This window comes from Marmota flaviventris, chromosome 10 (genome assembly GCF_047511675.1).
Source record: "Marmota flaviventris isolate mMarFla1 chromosome 10, mMarFla1.hap1, whole genome shotgun sequence".
Lineage (NCBI taxonomy): Eukaryota > Metazoa > Chordata > Mammalia > Rodentia > Sciuridae > Marmota > Marmota flaviventris.
The window spans coordinates 110,332,358-110,355,277 of NC_092507.1; the positions used below are offsets into that span (position 1 = coordinate 110,332,358).

Sequence of the window (22,920 nt, forward strand, 5' to 3'; positions counted from 1 at the left end):
CTGGGCAGTAACAGTTGAGGCTGGATTAGCTGCTCAAACATGTCTATCATGGATTTGCCGGTGACTGTGACATGACCAGTCTTGAGCAAAACAGCAAAGGCCCAGCATCTCATTTCCATGTGTACCCCTTGGACTCCCTAGACAGCTGACTTTGCACCAACAGAACCTGTCTCTTCCACAGCCTTTTTTTTTTTTTTTTTTTTAAAAAAAGGCTGCAACCCCTGTTCTCCCCCTTCCTGTCCCTCTCTTTCCCCTACTCAGTTCAACCCCCGCCTCCCTGAACCTTTGTTATGAAGACCCTAGAAAAAGGAGTGTCCTCATCCAAGAGGGGAAAATTGTTTTAATAGAAATTTTCCTGCTAAGCATCAAACCTATAAAAATTTTTTCATTTTCTTTTTTTGATCATGGTAGCTAACACTGGCCAGGTGTGGCATGGAGGTCTGATCCACAGCTCCAGCGGGCCCCTGCCTGGATGACGATTGTAGAGCAGAGAATTGGGGGAAGCTATGTGTCACCATATTTATCTACCTTGTATTTTCCATGGTACTCAACACATGACAGAATTAAATGGACATTGGAAAGGAAATAGAGGGGACGAGACTATTCCGGTGGGCTGACGTACCTATTGGCTTGTTTGTGTTTTGTGTTTTAGGTTCCAGAAAACACAAGAATCACTTCCTCCTTCTTACTTTTTTTATTTGCCATATATTAGCTCAGAACAAGATACAAAATTGAGAAATTCATGGGAAACCTTAAGAAATGAGCAAAAATATAACAGCACAGAGGTTTAATAATAATAATAATAACAAAGCTGTAACAAATGAGCTTGATCTGGATCTTGAAGGAGACAACTGATCTGCCACATTTCTGGAGACCGGGGATTCAGGAAGAGGCCTCCTCCCCTTTCCTCCATCTCCCTCTTTCAAAAAGGGGCCCAGGTCCATAGCACCATGAACCTGTGATAGTGACTGCAGCAGGAAGTCAAGGTAGAAGAACCTGCCAAGGATGGTCCCTCACTACAGGGTCAATGCTTATGGGGGCTACTGTGTCGTTTCTGATTTATTTACCAGCTAAGGGTGGAATTTGAAATATATGATTCGTGGGCAGAAGCGCTGCCAGCATACTTTCCCCAGGAACCAGTCCATGATTCTGTAGAAACAAAAAAATGATTCAATTGTGAGTCTCATCCTAAGCACCCTGACTCCCTGAACCTATGCCTTGGCTGAGGCACAGCTGTGCAAAGGTGCTCCCCTAACAGTATCCTGAGTTCTAGGGTGCTCTAACTGCCAGTTTAGCTTCAATCCTAAATGCCTGAGGGACCTAGCATCCATAGCCAAGTCTGGAGGGGGGGGGTCCCCCTTATAAGCTCTGCTTGTGATAGGAGAACAGCCTAGGCAGGCTGGAACAGTGCAGGAAAAAATCCACAGAGCTCCACACTGACGTAAGACCTTCATTTTAGCTAAAATCTCATTACAGTGAGTTCATTGCTCATGTGAATAATCAGCAGGAGAAAAGTACAAGAGCCCCAGTTTTCTCTTTATAGGCACAAGGCCATCTAGACACATGTGAAGTAAGGAGCCTGATTTAGAAATTCTCCTTGGAGGTACTTTGCATTAGGCAGAGGGGAGAGAAGAAAGGGGAGGGGGTATGGGGGTAGAAATGACAGTAGAATGAATCAGACATTATTACCCTATGTGCATATGGGACTACACAACCCTTTGTGAATCTACATCATGTACAATCTGAAAAAGGAGAAGTTGCACTTCATTTATGTATGATGTATGTACATGTATATATCATGCATTCTACTGTCATGTTAAACTAATAAGAACAAATTAAAAAAAAAAAGAAATTCTCCTTTGAAAATCCCAATAGATAAGCAGAAAGGAAGAGGGACGAGCAATTTCTCTCTGTCTCTTGTCTCTTGGCTACTGAACTAGTTAAACACATTTAATAGCTGCCTCTGTGCCACTGATTGATTTGTCCCCAAAGAACTCTATTTCAAACTCTCTGGTTATACCGAAGTCTTCTGAGCTGATTCTCAGCCTCATCCTGCAGCCCTGGCCTGTCAGTCCCCCTGTCCACTTTGCCCAGTCCCTAACATCTGAGCTACAGAACCTCAGCAGCCTAGCTAAGGAGGTTAAGCAAGAGAATGCTCCAGTGGTTAGGGTCAAACTGACGGGACCTTGTCCTGCACTTTTCTTGCCTCTTCTCATGAAGCTTATCTGTGCCTCTCCCTTATCCACCGACTTCTTCCTTTCCTCCTCCTGCTCCCTGCTCTGCCCTTGACATAACTTCTTATTCTTCCCACTTCATTTACCAAAGGAACAGAAAAAAATAATTTTAAAACTTGGGTATGGCGATTATATTCATTGAGATTTGGGGTTGTAAAAGAAATTGCTTCTTGTTCTTTCATTCTGTGTATCTATTTGATAGATACACCGAAGCAGATACACTGGGTACATGGATTACAGGATTGCAATTTTGAGTACTTGAATGCCATAAATAAATAATTCTTTCACTTTTCCTCTCACCTCAGTCCTCTTCTATTAAACTCTCTTCTCTCCCTACACTCATCCCACTAATGTCCCAAGCCTCATTTATTCTCTCCAGAAAGAATCTTGTAAAACCCAAGAATTGTCACATAGTTTTAATCTAAAGCTCCCTCCCACCAAGGCTTCTGGCTCTAGAGAACCTCACAATCCCCCAGCTCCTTAGTGACTGTCCCCAACACATTAATGGATTGCCTTTCTGAAGCCATCATCTTTGTCCCTGATTTCGTCTCCTTGGAGCAATGAGTTCCTTAGGTTCAGTGTCACTGCCAACTTCCTCTTACAGATGCTAAGTTTGTTTCTATCAAGGCTCTAGAGGAGGCTCTATCTCAGGCTCTTTTTTTAGTTAAACAAGTCTGATGTTTTTCCTCATATTCAAGATTTCAGAACATGTCCCTCTCTTTTGCCTTTCCAAGGCAAAGAGCTCCTAGAGTTTTCATTTTCCCAACTAGTACAACCCACCCCCCCCACCCATAATATCAGAAGCTATGAATCTTCTCTCTCCTGGTAACAGAACTTCATATGTCACCAGAGGAAGGCATCACCACCAACCCTGCAAGCTCTCACTCATCACCTTTAGATGGGACGCCGGGCATACTTTCGGCGATGCATTTCATCCACTCGCTCTAGGTACCAAGTACCTGGGAAAAGGTTGTTTGTATCTCCAGGTGGTGAGAAATTTACTGTGGAATGAAGAAAAGGGACAAGACTCACAAAGAGGAAGAGAAAATATTAATAGGAATATTAATAGGAATGTCTACAGGTTCACAATTAAGTGATCCCGACTCAGGGTCACCTTCAATACAGCAAATAGAACACTGGACCAGCCTGGCAAGGTGGTCACTCTTGTAATCCCAAGGTCTTGGGAGGCTGAGAAAGGAGGATCACAAATTCAAGGCAAGCCTCAGAGATGTAGCAAGACCCTCAGCAAGTTAGTAAGACTCTTATCTCAAAATAAAAAATAAAAAGGCCTGGAGATGTAGCTTAGCCATAAAGCCCTTCTGGGTTCAATCCCTAGTACCAAAAAAGAAAAGAACACAGAACCAAAGAAGCGTCATCTTGGATCAGGTACTTCAGGCTACCCAGCTATTCACAATTTCATCATATGAGTTTAACATTTTGCCACAATAAACATGCCCTTAATCCACTAAAATCTTCACATATCCATCCCTTTGCCAGTGGGATGTAGGTTGATGTGTATCTCAGAACATCCTATTCCCTAATAAATACTACCTTCCTGGTTGTAAGATCTCTGGCTCTGGTTCATTATAGTGCTTTAGTGCTTTTTCCATTAATGGGCATCTCAGAGGGGCCAATTTTTATTTTTATTGTTTTTCTTCACTCTAGTATGTCCCTGTTCCAGATGAGATCAATGATCACTGGGTCAAGGTCTTTGGAACATTCCCAGTTCCATATATTCTTTCTCCTTTTTAGACCACTCTGAAAATCATATGCTTCAAGTTTTGCTTGATAATATCTAGTTACCATTGTTTGAAAATATCCATCTAATCTCTCCAGTTTTTTTTGTTCCTTTTCATCTATTGCTTTTGGGGAGCTTTTTTTTTTTTTTTTTGGTTTTTATGTTTGATGGAGAAAGGGGTCCATTGGGAGGAGATAATAATATTTGTTGATATTTGTTGATAATTTATTTAAGTCCATTAATTTATTGAATCTCTTTGAAAATCCTGCAGTTAGTGTGATTTTAGAAATGTGACATCTGAGAAAAGTTCAATAATTTTTCCCCAAAGACAAAGAGATAGTAAATGACACAGCTCAAGTTTAGATTTAGATATCTTGCTTTAAAGTCTGGGATCTTGCAACATTTAAACAGGAACATTTTCAAAGACTATCATAGCTTTCCTGGGAAAATATTGTCTGGTATGTGAAGTGTGCATAGCTATAATCCGTGCTGAGAAGCACCATGCTGCCTCCTTCTTCTTTCCAACTCTGTCTTCTGCTTCCCCTGGGTGGGAGTTTTTACTCCTTTTAACAACATATTTTGTCCTAATCATATGTCACAAAAGTCTGGACTGTGGCCCAGGAATAAGCTAGATTTCTGGTGAATCCTGGATCCCAAGCTACTGGCCTGGAACACGAGAGGACTTGCCTCTCCTCCTCCTCCTCTCTTCTGCCCTCTTCCTTACCCTTGTGGAAGAATTGCTCTCTTTGGTTCATAATTTCTGTGAATTCCTCGGGAGACATGCGTTTCCGAGAGGCAAGGCGTTTTGGCAGGTCTGATATGCTATTCACCAGTGTGTCTAGTGGGGAACCTGGGGAGCCAAAGAAAGATTGTTAGGCCTTCTTTACTGTCATCATACGCTAGAACAGTGCTAGGTTCTGTGGTAGCTTGCACCCTGGGGGAAGTGTCTTAGTGTCCCTTTGACTATCAGGAAATGATAAACAACACACAGGCAGACAAACTCACTTAGTTTAGGTTAGATCTTAGATGTGCTTGGATGTGCGTCCTGGATTATACCAATCATAAAGTAATCAACAAACACTTACTGGAAATCTCAAATCCAGCAACTTGTCTCTAGCTAGTTGCAACTAAACCACTATTAACTCTCGCCTAGACTATCACACAGGAATACTCTAACTGGTCTCCCTATACTCACCTTTATTCTTTCTCACCTAGTCTCTAAATAGTAGCTAGGGAAGTGCTGTAAATACATAAATAACACAAACTTACTCCCTTGCTTAAATATCTTCAATGGTCTTTTATTTGGTTTTAATCAAAACATAACAGCCTCCAGCAGGGGTGAGGCAGAAGATGGCTTCTTTCACGAGATGAATCTTGTCAGGAGTGGCTGATGAAGATGGAAGACTCACCTGGAGAAGCATCTTGGGACACTCGAAATGAAAAAAAACTTGCTGCTAAGCCAGAGCCATAGGAGAAGGCACCAATCCTGGAGCCAGCCAAGTCCTGAGCAGAGTGACTGCAGGGGAAAGAAATTAAAACAAATGACACGCCAGCATTATATTTGACACTTCAAATAAAAAAAACGATCTGCCTATCAGCCCAATCTTGTCCCCGTGTACCTCATGCAACTAGAAATGCTCTCCTAGAGCTGCACACAAAGAGGGCCTTTTGGTAGATCCTGGGGACAGGCCCAGATGTAGGAAACCTTGCCAAAAGGAGAGCCAGCAAAATCCAAAACATATAAGGCACAAGGAGCACAACAGAATTTCAGGTGTAAAAGGAACTACTCCCCTCTCATGATGACAAGCAGGATTCAGTGAAGGTGCATCCAGGTGGAAGCAGGCCCCTGGACTCACCCTTAAGGCTCCCAGTTGACTGGTAATGGACTCAGATTTTTGATCACCCCCATCAGTAAAAATTTAATCAAGCTCCCCCATAAATATTTTTTTCTATGTCATATGCAATGTTTTCCTATAAACCTCATAAAATAGAAAAGAAAAACAGCTAACATTTGAGTCTGCTGAGAATTGTAGTTTTGTTTTTAGACGCCCCCCAAAATGTAGTTTTTATTCTCATTCAAACTTTAAAAGCAGGTATTGTTATACATATTTCACAGGTATGGAAAGTGAGACACATACAGTATTACTTTTTTGGTTGTTTTTGCTGCTTTTTTTGAAACAAGGTCTCTACGTTGCCCAGGTCCCCTGACCTTGAACTCCTGGGCTCAAGCAATCCTCCTGCCTCAGTATTGCAAGTAGCTGGAACTATAGGAATAAGTCACCATGCCTGACCCAGGTTAAGTATTGTTTTCAAGGTCGAAGTTTCTAGATTTGAATCCAGGTTGTGGGCTCTAAAGCTAGAGCCTATTAACCCATAATTTCTCCTAAATATAGAGTATATAAGTAAATGAAATGAAAATATGTACCCAACTTCTATTTTTGTGCTATGCCCAAGGTGATCTTATATAGCAATCCCTTGCAATACACTTTGGAGATCACTATTTAACACAAATAGTAAGTCTGCCTATACAGACTCCTTCAAAGCAAGTTTCTTTCATCTTCTTTCCTTCTTCCTTTCCTCCCACTTCTCTCCCTTCCTTCCTTTTAAGTCTGAACCAGAAGAGGAACCGGATTTGGTTGTCTCCTCAGACCAGGGGATAGGAGAGTGTGAGGTGGGCCAGAAGAAGTACTCACTGGGACAGAAGTGAGGCCAGGCACCCGTATAGGGACGAGGTGTACATGTTCCCGTTGTGTGTGGAAAGGTAAAGGGAGGCCTTGGTTTTTTTGTTGAACGTGTCCAGAGAGGCCTTTAGAAGTGCTTTGTCCAGGTCCTTGTTGGTGTAGGTGTCTTCCAGCTTTAGCTCCCTGGAGGGAGCAGAGGTAGCAGTTCAGAGGTCACAGGAGGGGAGAGGGTACAAGGGGGAAAGAAACAGCGCCTGGAAAGGAGGCTTTGGGGTACGTATTTTTATTGCAATACTCAGACATACAGAAAATCTCAAAGAAAACACAGCACTAACAGTTCTACTATTCATAGAATTTATGGCTTATTTTTCTTGTGGAATCAATTTCTCCTTTCATAAAAGTCTATTAGAAAATCAGGAATAAAATCATATGACACATTCTGTTTAGCAAGCCTTCTTAACTCAGGATATATAGTTAGCAAACAATCATAAGCTTTGTCCATTCATTTTTGTACATTTACTAAGTATCTTCATATACAGGGAAAGAAGGGAAAGAACATCTTTATATATACTATGGCCAACCTCTATGACAGATGCATTCTCTAAATCAATCTGTGTTGTATCATTTTCCAGGGGAGGAAATTGTTATATAGATTTAGATATTTATAATATAGATATATACATATAGACAGGTATGGATTGATATATATAGAGAGATATAGATAGATTTAATTTATTTATATGTGTGTGCGTGTGTGTGTGTGTGTGTGTATCTCCATGGCATTAAATCACCTTCTATAACATTATCATTATTATTCTTGTTGCTATTATTTGGAGCTGGAGATTGAACAAAGGGCCTTGCATATGCTAAGCACACTGAACTATACCTCCAGTCCTATAACATTATTTTTAAGCATTGCAGGGTCCATGACAAGGTATATCCTACTTTAACCAATCTCCCTACTCCTGTTCCTCACTAGTTAAAATATTACAGTGATAGCTACATGCTCTTTTAACATATGGAATTAATAAGACAACAACTATGCACATCTATAAGACTTTTTGCTCCATGTTCTCCATTACTCCTCAAAATATTGTATCAGCTTTCAATTCACTGTTATTCGTTTTCCCATAGCCTCATCAGTTCTAGGTATTCAGATTTTTTAAAGACCATGGTAACCTGCTTACATTTTTTTTTACTATTAAGCATAGACATTTTAAAATATGATGATATGCATTTCTTCTTTGAGGAAATGTTTTGTTCATATCTTTTGTTCATTATTATTGATGAGATCTTTATATATTAAAGATATTAAGCCATTCTCTTTTGTATATGTGACACTTTGTTTTGATAGGACTGGTCTCAGAAGCTGTGCTTGTGCTAATTCTGATGTTTTAGTGTCAGGTTTTGTAGTAGTAAGCAATCGAGGAAGATGTGGGTATTTCAAAACTTGACATAAACAGACACCAAGAAGAGAAAGATTCCCTCCTCAGTGAGAATTCTCATACCACAGATACGTCTTTTCTAAATACCATAGAGTAGAGTGCCGATAAATAGCATTTTTCTTGCTTTTTGACATCTAGGGGGTGAGCTGAATTATGTTCATTTTGTAGATGAGAAATTGAGGCACAAGCAAGACATTAAGACAAGTGAGAATGGGACCTTACACCTGGGTTACCATCCTGTTCTATGATTATTTGCTTCTGTGCATCTGTGTCTATGTAGACTATGAGATCCCTCCTAGGAAAGCATCATGGAGTCACAGTAAGTACAATGTCTAGCACATATCACATGTTCAGAAAATATCTATCAATTGAATAAATGGCCACACTCCGTTTCCCCATCCCCTTTTCTTATTCTCTTTGGCTTCTTTTAGTCACTAGATGCAGAGGTGCAGGTAAACCCTGCATGCTCCCCTCAGATAACCCAAGGAGGGCCCCATGCAGATTTAGCCCACCTCTCTCTCCACGTCAGAGCCTGACAGCCTCTCTGTTGCACTGTAGGATTGCCATTTGCTCCCCCACAATAATGCCTGTAGTCCAGACTCAGGGAGTGGGGAGTCCTCCCCTTGGCTCACCCCTTGCCAGCCTCCTGGCTCCCCATAAAGGGCTTACCTAAAGGCCTCCAGCCCCTGATATAAAGCCTGGGTGTCACCACTGGATGATCGGAAGTCATTGAACATCAGGCGAGCCAGAGATTTCTGGACCATCTTGCAAAAGGGTGTGTGAAAGATCATATACTGTAAATCATCCAGGGTGAAAGGCCGGTCGATGCCAGCTGGAAAAGTAAGTGTGACAGCAAGGAGGTGACATGATGATGCACCACATAGATCTACTCTCTGAGCTCTAACTGTCCAAAGGACTCTAAGCCTCCCAGGGAACTAGCTCCTACCTCCAGCATATGCACATGAAGCTTGTTCTATTATTATTATTATTATTATTATTATTATTATTATTATTATTATTATTATTATTTTGTTACCAGGGATTGAAACCAGGGCTGCTTTACCACTCAGCCACATCCCCAGCCCTTTTTATTTTTTTATTTTTGAAACAGGGTCTCTCTAAATTGCTTAGGCTGGCCTCAAACTTGCAATCTTCTTGCCTCAGCCCCTGAGTCACTGGGATTATAGGTGTGCACCACTGCATTCAGCTATTCGCTTATCTTACATGTATTATTATGTGAAAGAAGGGAAAGAAAGGTCTTTGTGTCTACCATTGCTAACCTCTATGGCAGATGCTGTCACTAAATCAACATTGTGTTGTATCATTTTCCAGAGAAACAATCTCTAAGTTATTAAGTGATATGTCCAGGGCCATTCCACTGGAAAAAGGTTGGTTTTGAATTCTGGCTCAGGTATCTCAGCTTGTATACTACAGTCTGTCCCTCTTATTCTAAATAGGAGGATAATGCAACTTCTGCCCTTAAGGAAGTTTAAAGTTCAGTGCTATGATTCAAAGCAGCATCCATTCAAACTTCTTATAAGAACAAGGAGCAAAATTAAAATGCCATAAGAATCTAAAAGAGATGAGAGCAATTAGTCAACAGCAATTTTATAGTGGATGGGCAAAGGTAAAGACGAGTCAACTCCTTACCCATGGGTATCACCTGTGGTAGGCAGTACCCATCCAGGTCAGTGGAAAGGAGCAAAAAAGAAGTTGCACTCTGATGCTTAAGTTCATGTCTTCTCTCACCTTAAACCTGTTTTTACCAACGCCCATTTAGCTATAACTAAACTGGTAATAATACTTTTCCAAAAAGTGGATTTTTCTGCATTTAAAAAAATACTCATCTTCTGAGTATCAAAGCAAGTGCATATTTTTAACAGGAAAATTCAGAAAGTATTCAGGTGAATATAAAAAAAATCAACCTGTAATGTCATCCTCCAGAGAAAAATCACTGGTAACACTTAATATTTTTAAAATGTAAGTAAGACTTTTCAACATCAATCAAACTACAAACTAGAAACCAAACCAGGCACAGTGGCGCACGTCTATAATCCCAGCAGCTCAGGAGGCTGAGGCAGGAGGATTATAAATTCAAAGCCAGCCTCAGCAACTTAGTAAGGCCCTGAGCAACTTAAAAGAGGTGAGAGCAATTAGTCAGCAGCAATTTTACACTGGATGGGCTAAATATCCCAAAATAAAAAAATAAAATGTTCTGGGTATGTGGCTCAGTGGTTAAGTACCTCTGGGTTCAGCAAACAAACAGAAAACTACAAACCAAGAATCAAATCACACCTGACTTAAACAGAAATAAATCCCAATCCCAGAAGGATGTGGCCACTCTTTCTTACGAGTATCTTCCCAGATAGGGGACGCACTGGTTTCATATTTGTGGCTTTAGCCCTGGATTGCTTATTTTATTAATTTTTTTAACCTTAAGTTATAGGCAATTTTGTACTTGAATTTGAATGACCTTCAAATGGATTTTTGCACAGACCCAGGAAGAGTCTAGAAGGGGATTTAAAATATTTTTCTTGACATCATTTTCAGGGAAGGAGAAAAGAAACCTAATCTTAAGCTTTTTACACACTCTTGGCTCATGGAAATAGAGCCCCTCGCTTTCTGCTCTCTGAATCCCTTACCTTGCTTCCACTGTTTTTGGATTTTCTGGCGGTATGATGTGTAACATCGATCCAAGGCCCTCAAGTAGCACTGGATGGACAGTTTCCCGTCCACCATCGGGTACTCTGAGGCCAAATTCGGCTTGTAGAAGTCATATGCATTCTCCATATGGGTTCCCCTAAGCCCTGTAAAGGCACACAGAGGGCTTCAGAGACCACACAGTGCAGGTCACCTTACACAGAAAGGATGGGAGAACCGTGTGAAAGGATCTCCCTGTGTTTTATTCGTCTCCCCTGCCAAGACCATGCCTACTCAAATCTCTTACATATTCCAAAGGAGCTGAAAGACGGTTGTCTTTACATAAATGAGGTTTACAGTTCCCTCACTCCATCTATGTGGGCTTATGAAAACCTGGAATAGAAGTCAGAATTCTCAAAGGAAGATTTACTTCGTATCCAGTTCTCTTCTTTCTTGCCAATACCCAGTTTAGTTCCCTAGGTTTTCTTCATCAGCATCTGCACCACTCATTGCATGCATCATTATCCTAACGCACGATGATGTAGAAGAAGAAACCTCTCTGATTCCCCTTTTCTCTTCCTCCCCACCTTCTGCTCCCAAGAACAGAATTTTGGAGGCAGGCGACACCATCCTCAAACCCATACCACTTCCCTGAGTAGCAATTTGGGATTAGGATCTATGGGTTTGGCTATGCCATGCACAATCTCTTGGTTACAGATTACTACAAACCTTGCTCCAGGGCTAGCGGGGCCTTGGGCCCAATCAGCATTGCCACAGCTCCAGCCCCACCTGTGGGGCGAGCATTACCATTGGGATAGACGGCGATGTCTCCACAGACCACTAGTGCATAGCGACCTGCAAAGACAGGCAAGAAGTCATTTTATCACTGACAAATCTAGAATAGACTGAGTGCCTACCATGTGCCAGGCACAAATTTAGGAACTGGAAATAGAGGAAACAAAACAAAACAAAACAAAAAATTCCCAATCCTATGAAGTTTATACTGTAGCAAAACTCATGATGGATTTGAAATGCAAAGTCAAAACTCAGTGGCCTTGCATTCTAGCTGCTGAATGCTCATTTATTCAGAATTCTGCTCCTGAATTTAATAAAAAAATTATTTACTGGCACTTGTGGAGACAACTTACATTCATATCAATCACCTTATAACCCTCCACAATCCTGAACTATCTCCCAAATCATAGAAGGAAGGCCAAGAAATAGGGAGGGAAACTAACATTTAAAATACCAGCTAGACAAAAGTTACCTTTAAACAGTTCTTCAAAATGCCTAATGAGGCGGTTAATATCTACACTCATGGATGAAGATGTTGCCCTCCAAAAACATTAAGTAATTTGTCTCAGGTCGACATATATAGAATTCAAGAGTCAAACCAAGTTCTGACTGGATCCTAAAACCATGTACCCTGAAGAGTTTATGTTGAATAACCACAATTCCTGCAAATGATTCACAGTACCTAACTCTGTGACAGAATATTATTCATTCCACTCTTATCCAATAGAAGTACTGTCATCAAAAGTCAAATCTAGGGCTGGGAATATAGCTCAGTTGATAAGAGTGCTTGCCTTGCATGCACAAAGCTGTGGGTTCAATCCCCAGCACCACAAAAAAAAAAAAAAAAATATCAAAACTATAGGACAGACATGTTAGGGATTTTAGTGTTCTATCTAACCCATGAGTAAGCCCCCAACATTCACCCCAATCCTGTGTTGGAAACAAGATTTTCATATAATTTAAACCTCACGATAATCCTATATAGCAGATATAATAAACTCCTCTTTATAGGTGAAGAAACTGAGGCCCTAAGAACTTCAGTCACTTGTCCAAAACCACATAGCTAAATGGTAAGATAAAGATTCAGAGTGAGGATACCTACCCACATTCGTGAAGTCCAAGGACCTTCTCTTAAGAATCAAAACAATCCCAACAAAAAGTTTTGCTTTTTCCCCCGAGTGGTGTGTGTACATGTGTGTGTATATGTGTTTACACACACATATGTATTCATGTATATATATATATTTCCACATACATTATGCAAAATTGAGAAACTATAGGAAAAATCTTAGAAACAATTCAGAAAAACACTAGAATCTGACTACCTAAAAAGCAATACTTCTATCAGAAACAAAGTAAAAAGAAAATAACTTGTAAAATATTTACAAGATTTACAAACAACAATACCTATTTTCCTTCATTTATAAAGGTCTTATAACAATGGCCTGTAATACTGTAAAAAATATTCAAGGTATCTTATAATACAAGAAAAGCAAATAGAAATCACTATGATTTTAATTATTAAATTGACAAAGTTGAAAAGGCTTGAAAACATGTATTGTAGAAATGCAGTTTAACCCAATATTTTGTAGATCAATTTGGTACATTTTAAACAAATCTTTAAATAGATATATCCCACAATTCAACTTTTGGAATTCTATTTTTATACCATACTTCTGCATGTAAAGCTATTGTAAAGTGTTAAAAAAACTTTAATTATAAAACTTTAATTATAAAAATCTAAATAGCCATCAGTATAAAATGAATTAAATAAAGTTTGCCATATCCATCAATAGAATATACTATGTAGCTTTTTTAAAAATGATGCAGCCAGGCACAGTGGTGTATGCCTGTAATCCCAGCAGCTTGTGAGGCTGAGGCAGGAGGATGGCGAGTTCAAAGCCAGCCTCAGCAACAGTGAGGCACTAAGCAACTCAGTGAGACCCTGTCTCTAAATAAAATACAAAATAGGGCTGGGGATGTGGCTCAGTGGTCCAGTGCCCCTGAGTTTAGTCCCCAGTAACCGCCCCCCCCACCCCCGCTTCAAAAAAGAAAGAAACTTCTAAACTCCCATCAACATCAAAATTTTATGATTATTCTTATAATAATTAACGTTGACAATGGTTCTCAAGGTTTTTAGTCCTAGTTTTAAGCTCAGCAAACAGAGTACCTTGATGGGCAAGTTACTGTGTTTCATATACATGTGGATTATTTTATTCAAAGTTTCTTACCAGCCCTGCAAGGCAGATAGGCAAATAAGAACCCTGAGGTTCCAAGAGGTGAAGGGATTTGTCAGCAATTACTGAGAGAGCTAGGGTTTCCAGCTTTCATCTTGTACTGTTTCCCTTTGTGATTTTTGTCCTATCACAACTGGTGGTATTCCTCCAGTTTAGCTTTGAGGGAAGATATAAATAAGACACAAGGTATTGTTAATAAATTAAGCAAAATCAATATCCTAGGAGTCAAGCAAGAGAGAAAGAGCAAAATATTATGCTAACAGTTTTTCCTGTGATTCTCTGCCATAGAATTTTTTTCTCTACTATATAAATTTGTATGAACCTTTCACCATCACCAATCTCTCAGAGACTTAGGAAATATTTAAGAGAAATAGGTACAGTAAAGGGAGAAATATATTGGATTGGATTTGTGTCTTGCCTCTGCTCTCCCTGCAGGTTAGCTATCAGATCTTTCATTTTATTGTCTGAGATGTAACACCCACATCCTCCTCTGCTGTAAGGAGTAAATGAACAGCTATGTGAACTCGCTACCTGACTAACTGTATAAAGCTATCCACGTCTAAGTGGTTATTTACACTGTGGCTGTTGGATGATAACAGCAGCTATGTGAATGAGTTATCTTTCCCTCCTGAGATGAAGCCCCCTGAGGAATTAAGAACAAATCAGATTCAGCCTCCAACCCAAGCTCCTTTCTTACATAATGCCCCTGGAAGGCACTTACCATCCCAGTAGCTGGACTCCATCCAGTTGGCAGCATTGAAGAGGGAGGCAGTGCCACCATAGCATGCATTGGTGGTATCTATGCCCTCAATGTCAGTGTTGCCAGAATCCTGGAAGAGTTCCATGAGCACTGTCTTGACAGCCTTGGACTTGTCAATGATGGTCTCCGTGCCCACTTCCAGCCGGCCCACAGCATCCCATGGGAGCTGTGTGCGCTCCATCAGCCGTTGTACCACTGTCAGACAGAGGGAGTTGATGTCCTCCTGGACTGAGCAAAAGCCCATATGAGTTTGGCCCAAGCCCACTGTGTACTTCCCTGCCTCCACATTGTTGTACTTCTCCAAGTCAGTCTGGTCCACGTATTGGGCTGGGAAGTAGACCTCCATGGCAAGGATGCCCACATCTTTTGGCCAAGTATCTGTTTTGGCCAGGGGGACGGCAGAGAGACTGGAAAACCTGTGGTGAAGACAGCAATCATAATTCCTCTAATAGTCTGCAGCCAATTTCCTCAAGAAACAGTATTATAGCAACCATTAAATTCATGTTTTAGTATGTTTTGAAGCTATGTTATCAAATAAGTAAAAGTTTAGTATTTTCTGTTGAATTAATACTTCTACTAGGGAGGTGACATCATCAAGATGGTTGACTAGGAGTACATGGGTGCTTCCCTCTACAAGGAAAAACTAGCAATTTTATGGGCATATTTTAGATAGAAGAATGCTAGTGTGAAATGGGAATGTGGCAAAGACATTGCAGAGCATGGAGATACATGATAACCTTATGAAGAGGGGAACTAAACAATAGCACCTATCTTTCTATCCACCCTGAACAAAGAGGGCTTTTACTCAGTGGGGAAAGGGTAAGCAGGAGGCAACCAGAAATCCTAACTTATCTTATGATATTTGCTATTGGAAAAGTCTGTAGCCCTTGCAGACTCTTAGCCAAGTGTATAGCATTGCTGGTTTATTACACTCCTATACTGCCCCAAAGAAAGAGCCCCATTCACACAGTGCCTTCCCTCACCCATGCTCCTGCTGCATAGTGTTACCTTGAGATCCTGCCCAATTCAGGTTCTATGAAACTGCTGGGCAACTGCCCCCATCAGCTTGGCCAGCCCAATCCAGTTAAACAGCTGTGTGGCCCTGTTTACCCACTTTCAGCCCTAGGAAGCAGATGGGTAAATAGTCATCCCTAAGTGGCTCATCTCACAAAGGCCCTGGGAAGCAGCCAGGTGGCCCTACCTATCTTCCTGAAGCCCTCAAGAAATAGTTGAGAAGTTCAGCTGAGCTCACTAAAACCCTGAGAAGCAGATAAGCAGACTGGAGATCACATAATGACATCCATAGCCTTTAGCCCTTACAGGTGCCCTGTCTGGGCTCACTGGTACTGCTCAGGTCTTGTGTAGTCATCAGATATTGGCAAGCAACCCACCTCACTTCTGAACATGCAGTGCCACACATGCCTCGGCCCTGCAGAGTGAACTTGTCCCCACATCATCTGTGGAAACTAACAGAAGCCCCCCACACCACCACACACACACAGAGCACCAAACCTAGAACTGCTCCTTACCATCTAATGATATGATCCTGTAACTGCTATAGCCCAATGATATCACTGACATTAATTACAGCTGATGAAGCTACAATAGTCACTACATTAAAGTGCCCACCTAGAACCAACCCAGTTCAGCATATCTAACCAATACCATGTGACACACAATGAGGAGATAAGTCTTTTACCATGAAAGTCACAGTTTCTTGATCCACCAGATGCACAAATACCAATGTAGGGACACTGGAAGCATGAAAACCAAGGTAATGTGACATGTGTAAAGGAACAAAATAACTCTGGAAACAAACCCCAAAGAAAAGGAAAATAATGAATTGCCTGAAAAAGAATAAAAAACAATGATTTTTAAGGAAACTTTATGAGATACAAAAGAATATAGACAATTCAATGAAATTAGAGAGATAATTCATGACATAAATGAGAAATCCAACAAAGAGGTAAGATCGTTTTAAAAAACCCAAAGGAGAATATTGGAGCTAAAAATATAAAAATATAATTGAGAGCCTCAACAGCATAATAGTGAGAAGAAATAATGTAATAATTTCTGAACCTGAAAATACAGGTCTTTTAAAATAACACAGAGAAGAAGAAGGAGGGGGAGGAAGAGGAGGAGGATGAGAGGAAGAAGAAGGATGAGGAGGAGGAGAAGGAGGAGGAAGAGAAACAAAAATTAATGAAGAAAGCCTTTGAGACTTATGTGATGTATATGCCAGCAAACTTTTGCATTATGGGTGTTCCAGGATAAGAGACAAGAAATGACCCAGGAAATCTATTCTATAAAATGAAACTGACAAAATCTTGGAAAACATGTGAATGTTCAGATTCAGAAAACTCAAAGCACCCCTAGTGGATTGGACAAACACACACACACAAACAGCAAGAGAAATGTGTCAAGTTACATATAAGGAAGTCTCCATTAGACCAAAAACATATTTCTCAGCAGAAACATGAGCTAGAGAAATCTGATAAATTGCCAACCAAGTGTACTATAACCAGCAAAGGTATCCTTCAAAAGGGAAAAAAAATAAAGTCTTTCCAAACAACAACAAAACTTGAGTGTATTTATCACCACCAGATTAGCCCCATAAAGAATGCTGAAGAGAGTCCTACACTAGAAGTGAAGTGATAACCACTACTATGAAAATATCCAGAAGTACAAAACTTCATAGTAGAGCAGATACACAAAAGAGAATAAAACCCTATCAATATGGAAAAACATCAAACAATAGACAAAATGACCAGAAAAAATTAACAAAATGCTTTTGCTTATCAACGGTAACCTTGAATGGAAATATTTAATTTCTAAATTAAAAGATATAGACGGGCTGAATAGATTTAACAAAAACAAAATTCAATGATATGCTCTGTAAAAGAAACTCTCTTCACCAGGAAATACACAAATCAACTGACTGTGAAAGCATAGAAAAAGATGTACAATGTAAATGGAAACCAAAACTAATCAGGAAACCAAAATTACCAGATGGAACTGACTATAAGTCAAAATTTGTAGAAAGTGCTATCGAGGCTCACTATACAATAAGGGAATCAATTCAATAAGAGGAGATAATTTTGAATATATATGAACCCAATTCAGGAGCACTCAGTTGTATAAAGCAAACACTATTAGATCAAAAAGGAGAAATCGACTATAACACAACAATAATGGGCAACTTCACCTCCCCACATTCATCCATGGACAAATGACCCAGACAAAAAAAAAGGGAACAAAGAAACAACACAGTTAAAACTAGACTATGGCCCAAATAAATTTAAGAGACATTTATAGGATATTTTGGCTGCAGAATACACATTCTTCACATCAGTATCTGGCACATTCTCCAGGGTAGACCTTTATTATAAGCAAACAAAATCAGTTTTAATGAATTCAAAAAACTTGAAATCATAGCACGTATCTTCTCTAACCACATGGAATAATACTAGAAATCAACAGCAGGAGGCTCCTTAGAAATTGTAAAACTACATGGAATCATACTAGAAATCAACAGTAGGAGGCTCCTTAGAAATTGTACAACTACATGGAAATTAAACAACATCCTCTTGAATGAGCAGTAGGTCAATGGAGAAATCAAAAGGGAAATTTTAAAATTTCTTGAAACAAATGAAAATGAAAATATACAGCAAGAGTGGTACTAAGGATAACGTTTACAGCAATAAATGCCTACATCAAACCAACAGAAATATTCCAAATGAACAATCCAATGACACAACTGAAGAAATTGGGGAGGCAATAACAAACCAAACCCCAAATTAGATATCGAGAGCAGAAATAAGTGAAATAAAGACTTAAAAAAATACAAAAGATGAATAAAACATAGAGTTGGTTTTTTGAAAAGAAAAATAAGATTCACAAACCTTTAGCTAGACTAACCAAGAAAAAATAGAGAAGACCCAAATAAATAAAATCAGAGATGGAAAAGAAGATATCACATCATCGAACACCACAGGAATACAAAGGATCATTAGGGATTATTATGAACATCTACAGGTCAACAAACTGGAAAACCTAGAACAAACTGACAAATTTCTGGACACATACAACCTACTAAAATTGAACCATGTGGACAAAGAAAACCTGAAGAAACCAGTTTCAAGTAATAAGGATGAATAAGTAGTAAAAAGTCTCCCAACAAATAAAAAAGCCATACTTGGCTTCACCATTAAATTTTATCAAAACTCCAAAAGAGAACAATGTCACTCAGTTTTTAAAATGTCACTCTTATTACTTCCCCCTTTCCTCCTTTTTTCTTTTTCCCACTCAAGAACATAATCACCATTTTCCTGCTCTTTAAGGACATTTTCTGCTTATTCCATCCTGTCTGCTTTTGGGGACACTCAACCCAGGGCTGACAGACAATAGTGAACCAGACATCCTGTGTGCCCAGGAAGAGGCAGACATTGTCACAGATCAACACATAGTGGAGCAAGCCACCTGCAAGATCACAGAGGGCAGAGAGAAAAATGGGGGTCAGTAGAAGAGGGAAGAGAATCTGTTTCCTTTCTGGACCCAATACATTTCTCTTCAGCCTGACTCTCCAATTCTCTTGGTGAAAAATTTGAAGTTTCTCCTCCCAGCTGCAAGTGTAGAGCTCACCAAGTCCACTTCCCACAGGCTCCCGTGGGGAAAGCACTTGAGCACTGGACACTTCAGTGACACTCTTTACTGTACAGATGGTGAAATCAGGGCACACCTTGGTGAAATCATGTGCTCAGGGGAACATCATAGTTTTTCATGTGTTAGAAATATTCCATCCCTTCACTTCCTTGGGTTCCTGACTTATAACATTATCTCTATGCCATAAGAGCTGTAGCTTATATTAAATGGTTCTATTCCTCATTTCAGGATTCTGTGCCTCTGGAAGCACCAGATTCAGGAAGGTCACTTTGAGGGACTGCTGGGAGGCAAAGCTGGATCCTGTGATCACAAGACAGCAGGCAAAGTGATAACATGCTCATCAATATCTGTCAGGACAGGTTTGCAGTTCATTTATCTGCCCTATTTATTTGGTGCCCCCCAAATAAATGGAATTTGTACTTTCAAATATTTATGGAGGAGCTTCCCAGTACCTAGGAGCTAATGGTTAGCCAGTCCTTGAAGCTGCCAACATGGCTGGCTTTCCCCAGCTTCCTTCTCACTCTGCCTCTCCTAGGCTGACTTCCTTCCTCTTTTCCCAACTAGCAATCTGTGGCTCAAGGAGAGTTTCCAAGAACCAGTCATTTGGTATCTTTGTAATTGTCTTAGTAGGACAATTTCTGGACATGGATTTCAGAGGCTTGAAAACAAAGATTATTTCAAGGTTTCCGGAAGCATCAGGACATTGGAGTGAAGAGTGTCCTTCTAATCTTGCATTTTCTCTGCGAAATAATCACTCTAATTTAAAATCTGTTTGTTCTGGTTTCACTTCCTTCAAGAACGTGCACCAAACCTTTCTTCCTTTACTCCATCTTGCCTCCTTCAAAATGAACTATTACAGGCCAGGCACTCTGCTGGCCTGGGGGTAAAGGGGTTGTATAAAAAAGAGGACAAGGTTCATGATGATGTCCTTTATCCGGCAAGAAATGAGATGAGCAGGTGCATAACCCAACTACCAGGTGGAATGTGGTGAGGACCACAAAAAAAGATATGGGCAAAATCCTGCAGTTCAAAGGAAGCAGAGATTTGCATGTGTGGGAAGATAAGGAAAGGCTTCATGAGAGAGGCTGCATTTGAGATCAGCCCTGGTGGATGGGGAAGTTTCTGCTGATGAAGAATTGGAAGGAGATGAAAGGGTCGTTGTCACAGCAGGGGCGATGGAACAGACAGAACCTGGAGAGGAGGGTGGGTAGGGGAGGAGGGAACAATAGTGAGAAACATAAGACAGTTGGGGCCATGACCTTGCTTAACTTCTTTAGAAGCAGAGAAGCAGATACTAAGGCAGGAATAGTTCTTGGGTTGGACTTAAAACTGAACAGGTTGGATTAGAGGAGCTAGATATTTGGAGAAAATGTGACCCATTATGAGCATTCTTGGTATTAGTTCAGACCACAGATAATGGAGTTAGATGCAAATGAGGATTCTAAGAGTTTGAGTCAAAGATATCTGAACACTGAGGACTGAGGTTTGTCTTTTGGTTACTGGCCAACTGTTGCTTATTTAAATAGGCAAACCCATGCTAATTGCTTCTCTACAAATACAGAGACAAGTTAAATTCTGAGCTGGGGTATGTAATGGTTTGGCAAAGGTGGGTGGGATAGGAGGGATGTAAATGATGATGAAGTCATGAGGAAAATAAGGGGGCTAATGAGCATTAGCCTCTCCCCCCACCATATCCATGTATGCAGGTTCCCAGTGTCAGGTAAGAGAAGACACTAGCACAAAATCTTTTTTCTACGTCTTCAGTATGTATGGAGTGCTGAGTAAAAATTCAAGAAAAGATAGGGCTAGTCCTGAGATGTAGTTGATGATTTGGGGACTCGATAATAACACACAGTTGGCTGGAAGCCCAAGGCACTAATTACAGCTGTTACCATCATCACTGGGAGATTGCAGACACTTAGAAGAGACTGAGTAGATATCTACAAAGAAAAGAAATATGTGTATTCTTCTTGCCCAAGCACATGCATGCACACACGTAAACAAGTTACATGCTTTATCTTTACATTTCATTTCCCCCTTGTATAAAATTAGAGCACCAAGAAGCACAGCTTCTTATCCTCAGTCCACTTTGCATTTTGCTGAAGCAACTTAAATTCAGTGGTCTTACTAATATGGTAGTTGCATAATCCTGAGGGGCTTGTCAGGAGCAGGACAGGGGTAGTAGTCAAAGAGTAGAGGAGAGGAGAGAGAGACGTGGATCCTGATACTGATAATTTTGCTGTTTGTTGCAGCTGGCAGGGTAAACGATGCTATTGTCCCCAAACAGCATGTGTCAGGGGTTTGGGGTCCTCCAATTCTAGAGTAGAAATGGACCTGTCTGTTTAAGGATGAGGTAACTGAGACGCTGATAAGCTGCTTCTCTAAGGCTGTGCACAAATCTTGCCAACTTTTGACTGGGATTCTAGTAATCTTTTGACAGATTACTTCTCAAACAGTAATCTGTTCAGACCCTGGGGAGAAGGCGACTCACCTTTGGTGGGCTGCTGGGAGCAGGCGAGCAGGTGTGAGGGAAGCCTCCTGCATCACTCTTCCCACCTGCAAGACCCGCCTCACTGGAGTCAACAGCCGCTGCATTTCCAGAGAAGCAAGCAGACAAGCTAACAGTTCACAGTCCTTGGGAGAGATGCCCAGCAAAGATTGGTTGGGCTTTATAGAGCCCTAGAACTTCTGCCTCAGGAAGCCCCGCCTCAGCTTGGCTCAGCCTGCTTCTAAAACTGGGCCAAAGGTCTCCCTCAGAACATGGGTGAGTCAAAGAAAAACATCATCTGTCCAACATGTACACAGTTGCCCTATTCCTGGGTGTGTGTGGGAATGGTTCTTCCTTTCTCAGTCTCTCCTGGGAGCTTTGTTTTTGTCCAGCTACCTAATAGGGAGGTTTTGATGTTTCTTCTAACACATCTATGGAAACCCCAACTGGCCTTTCTTGGACCCTGACTCCTCATCTGAGTGATGAGATATATATATTGTCCATAATCCTCTTGGTGGTGTTAGTTATTACTGGTTTCATGTATTATGCATTATAAGAAAATTTTTAAATAAAGTACAGTGACTAAAAGGTTTTTCAGGCATGGAGCTTGCAATCCCAGCAACTCAGGTGACTGAGACAGGAGGGTTGCAAGTTCAAGGCTGAACTTGACAACTTAATGAGTTCCTGTCTCAAAAAAGAAAAAAAAAAAAGGTCTGGGGACACAGCTCAATATTAGAGCATCCCTGGAGTTAATCTCCAGTACTAAAACAAAGACAAAAAAACAAACAAACAAACAAAAAGAAAACAAAGAAAAGAAAAATCTTTCAAAACTAAAGGAAATTAATCTTTTTATAGTAGCTCTTCAAGGGCTGGGGATGTGGCTCAAGCGGTATCACGCTCACCTGGCATGCGCGGGGTGCTGGGTTCGATCCTCAGCACCACATAAAAAAATAAAATAAAAATAAAGATGTTGTGTCCACCGAAAACTGAAAAATAAATATTAAAAAATTCTCTCTCTCTCTCTCTCAAAAAATAGTAGTTCTTCAAGTAGTTGGGAGTGGGTATTGGCACAGAGGCAAAGAACTGTGTGTAAAATTATATTGAACTAGTTACATTTCTTCTACCTTTATTGCCATCATTTTGTTTGTATAGCTCTAACACAATTTCCATTTGGGGTGTGATTAGTGCTGTAGTAGATGTATAGAACTCCCAAAAGAGGTTACTGTCATTTGATGTTCAA

General features: G+C 40.4%; 1 protein-coding gene across 1 annotated transcript; it reads right to left on the reverse strand.

Annotated features, from left to right (window-relative positions):
• Positions 1 to 749: 749 nt before the first annotated feature.
• On the reverse strand, positions 750 to 21,832 carry Hmgcs2 (3-hydroxy-3-methylglutaryl-CoA synthase 2). The gene is made up of 10 exons (XM_027940274.2): positions 21,684 to 21,832; positions 14,492 to 14,946; positions 11,468 to 11,593; positions 10,741 to 10,905; positions 8,768 to 8,930; positions 6,666 to 6,836; positions 5,382 to 5,488; positions 4,697 to 4,822; positions 3,127 to 3,235; positions 750 to 1,149 (listed from the first exon to the last, which is right to left on the reverse strand). The coding sequence occupies exons 1-9, from the start codon at positions 21,785 to 21,787 to the stop codon at positions 3,129 to 3,131; spliced, it is 1,524 nt and encodes a 507-aa protein (XP_027796075.1). The 5' UTR covers positions 21,788 to 21,832; the 3' UTR covers positions 750 to 1,149; positions 3,127 to 3,128.
• Between the last annotated feature and the right edge of the window lie 1,088 nt (positions 21,833 to 22,920).

Coding starts and splice junctions, on each gene's coding strand:
- Hmgcs2 (XM_027940274.2), bottom strand. CDS start 21,787: ATGCAGCGGCTGTTGACTCCAGTGAGGCGGGTCTTGCAGGTGGGAAGA. Junction 8,931..10,740: donor CCAAAAACAGTGGAAGCAAG/GTAAGGGATTCA, acceptor TTACTTTTCCAG/CTGGCATCGACCGGCCTTTC. Junction 4,823..5,381: donor GTCCCAAGATGCTTCTCCAG/GTGAGTCTTCCA, acceptor TTGGCTCCCCAG/GTTCCCCACTAGACACACTG.